Source organism: Limulus polyphemus, unplaced genomic scaffold (assembly GCF_000517525.1).
Source record: "Limulus polyphemus unplaced genomic scaffold, Limulus_polyphemus-2.1.2 Scaffold7230, whole genome shotgun sequence".
Classification (NCBI taxonomy): domain Eukaryota; kingdom Metazoa; phylum Arthropoda; class Merostomata; order Xiphosura; family Limulidae; genus Limulus; species Limulus polyphemus.
In genome coordinates, this window is record NW_013672840.1 from 25988 (window position 1) to 29387 (window position 3400).

The 3400-nt window shown below is 34.5% G+C and overlaps 1 protein-coding gene across 1 annotated transcript in view; it reads left to right on the top strand.

The window, feature by feature from the left end:
• The window catches only part of LOC111089737 (calcium-activated chloride channel regulator 1-like), a gene marked incomplete at its 5' end in the record, with an annotated part of 29616 nt that overhangs the window by 19572 nt on the left and 6644 nt on the right, over positions 1 to 3400 (top strand). The window contains one exon of the mRNA XM_022402745.1: positions 1729 to 1965. Coding sequence (XP_022258453.1) covers positions 1729 to 1965 — 237 coding nt within the window. The remainder of the gene's footprint in view (positions 1 to 1728; positions 1966 to 3400) is intronic.

A 3400-nucleotide genomic window follows, 5' to 3' on the forward strand; every position in this document is an offset into this window, starting at 1 on the left:
TTCTGAAAGAGCGTATACTAAAACATTCCTGAACGTAAGTATAACCTTCGTTTTTATATATATATATATTTTGTTGATTAATTGATTCTATTTAAGTAAGCCTAATTAGACATTCAAAAGCTCATCTTTGGTCAAAGATACAAAAATGAATTTTTGCAATGAAACGTGGAAGATTAAAACGAAATGGCTTCTTATTAAAAAGTTTGAATTTATATGATAAATATATTTGACAAGAAATAACATTTGTAGTCTGATACGTGAAAACACACTGAAAAGTGAATATTTTAAAAAACAGAGTCATCGCTCAGTATGTTATGTTTTGAATTTCGCGCAAAGCTACACGCTAGCCGTCCCTAATTTAGCAGTGTAAGACTAGAGGGAAGACAGCTAGTCATCACCACCCACCGTCAACTCTTGGGCTACTCTTTTACGAAGGAGTAGTGGGATTGACCGTCACATTATAACGGCCCTACGGCTAAAAGGGCAAGCATGTTTGGTGTGACGGGGATTCGAACCCGCAACGCTCAGATTGCGAGTCGAGCGCCCTAACCACCTGGCCATGCCGGGTCGTATTTTATGTGACGTTCAAATATAAACGTTTTGAATGTGTGCCTTCAGTTGTGTAAATATATATATGTATATAAACTTGAAGATGATATCTTAATCAGAAAAATTAATTTAGGATAAGGTTGAAGGTTATTTTTTTTTTTTACGTACTTGAAAGATGAAGGTTCCGTCTTCAAATTTGCGAGAAGGGTCTGTTTTTTGTTATTTTTCAAATTCGTTTTACGATAGAATTGATCCTAATATATATATATATAGTGACAAGTGTATCAAATGTCTTAAATTATATTACATACACTGAAACGAATTTTGAGCGGTATTTTAATTAATTAATTAAGCTCATAATGGTCTATATATAGCAATTATATTGTTGTGGGCTATATTCTTATTGCATTTTTTTTTTTGTTCATTAGGAGGAGTCTTTTACTCGAGAAATGATTGGTTAAGTCTAGAAATTTCGTAAGAACTTAAGCCTCTGTAAGATCTCGAAGCTTCCTGTAGTACAAAAAAAGACTGTTATAATATATAAAAATGACAGACTGAATTTGAATTGGTTAATCAGCTCAGTGTCAGCTAGATAGTGAGAGAGTCAGTTCATATGTGATTCAGTTATTAAACTCTTTTAGTGAGTCAGTCAGCATAATTGTTATTAATCGATAAGCATAGAAAGTTGTTGTTGTTTTAGCAAAGCCACATTGCGTTATCTGCTGTGTCCATCGCGGGGAATCGAACCTCGGATTTTTGTATTGTAAGTCCATAGACTTGCCGCTGTCTCACTGGGAGGCAGCAACGAAAGTTTCCAAATAAAAAGTTTATTTGTGAAATATGAATACCATTGGTCTCGGAAGTTTTGTTCAAAACTTATTTGCGAAGTTAGGCCTACCATTAAACGTGGCCTGTAGAAAACGTCAACGGACTATATTAATTATCATTCTTAATAGTACTGGATAAAAAAAACTCGCCCAACAATCGGACACATTACATCAGTATTATCATTTTTCTGCTTCTAGCACAACAGTAAGTCTGCGGACTTATAACGCTAGAAACTGGGTTTCGATACTTGTGGCATAGATAGCCCATAGTTTAGTTTTGTGCTTGACTACAAACAACCAACCAACTTCTAGTTTCTTAGGTCTAACTTTCATGTTCTTAATGTTACGTTAGCCCAAGTGATAACAACTCCACCGAAACGTTACCGAAACAAACATTCGCTCCGTATTCAACGGTCTTGCTACGCTGGATCTTTCTATCTGAAGCACAACTTGCACAGTAGTAAAGGGAATTCATTTCCCCCCAGCCGAGTGTCAGACCTGCAAGTAACGAAAGTTCAACAAAACCAAAGTACATTAAATGTGACATTACAGTGGACAGCACCCGGCGGAAAACTAGATACTGGTCAAGGTATTTATAATAAACTAACTTTTTTTTTCTTTTTACTCAGTACAATGATAGGTTGTACTAGACCCCCCCGTGACCCGTTGGGTCACCCACTATTCAGAGGATATGAATAATTCAAGCTAATTCCAATATTGCACCGAAATGAAGGTTTATTTTGAGATAATTTAATTAAATATTTCAATCCATTCGTGTTATTCATAATTCAAGAAAGGATATTTGATTGTTGATCGGGAGTAAAAAGAAAGACTATTTAATTTTTCAAAAAAAGTTAAGTCAGAGTTTTCAGGTATTGTGATAAACAAACCTCATTCACAGTTGATTCTAAATGCACGAAAATAAGAAATAACAGATAATAGTAATGTTATTCATGGTTTAGTAGAACGTAATTGCAAAAAAAAACCAAAAAAAAGCTATTTCAGAAAAACATTTCATACTTACTTGCTCAAATTACTGCAAGAAACAGCAAAACGTGATAACTGATACGCTACAAAATTCACCAAATGAAAAATATTTCTCACTGTCTCACAGCGAATGATTTTTTGACTATATATACGTGTGTGTGTGTGTGGATTTGTCGATCTGTTTAATTGACTTTGTTTTAGTTTAAGGATTATGATATTTTTGCTTGTAATAGTGTTATTTGATTTTATCGAAAGAAGGACGAATTTGTCCTAAAGACTCACTGTCTTTTGTATTTCATCTGTCGGTCGTGAATAGTTTAGGTTTAAAGTGTAAGATAGGTAATTGTTACTATTGTAATCATTTGGAATGCAAAAAAAAACTCTAATTTAATTCTCATTTTTTTTATATATAGTGATTACAAAATCTCCTGAAGGGTTTTATTACCAATGTGTCTAAAGTTTCGCAGTGTGCTGATTTACCCGAAAAAATAAATAAAAACAATGAATCGCAACTTAAATAAATTTATTAATTTAAGTAATTTCAAAATCAGGAGTAAAATTAAACATTTACGTATAAAAAAAAAAGAAAAGTTTGTTTGTTTGTTTTGAATTTCGCGCAAAGCTACACGAGGGCTATCTGCGCTAGCCGTCCCTAATTTAGCAGTGTAAGATTAGTGGGAAGGCAGATAGTCATTACTACCCACCGCTAACTCTTGGGCTACTCTTTAACCAACGAATAGTGGGATTGACCGTCACATTATAACGCCTCCACGGCTGAAAGGGCGAGCATGTTTGGTGTGACGGGGATTCGAACCCGCGACCCGCAGATTGCGAGTCGAGTGCCCTAACCACCTGGCCATGCCGGGCCTTAAAAGTTACTTCCGTGAAAGATTTCGTGTTTTTTTTTCTTGTAATTCAAACAAAATCCCCGCACAAGAAATTCAAACAAAATCCCCTCTTCTATAAGTTTGTGTCAAAAATCCAGTTGGATGTTTGTATTCATCCTTAATTACCAAAGTTTTTTTTTTTTTATTATT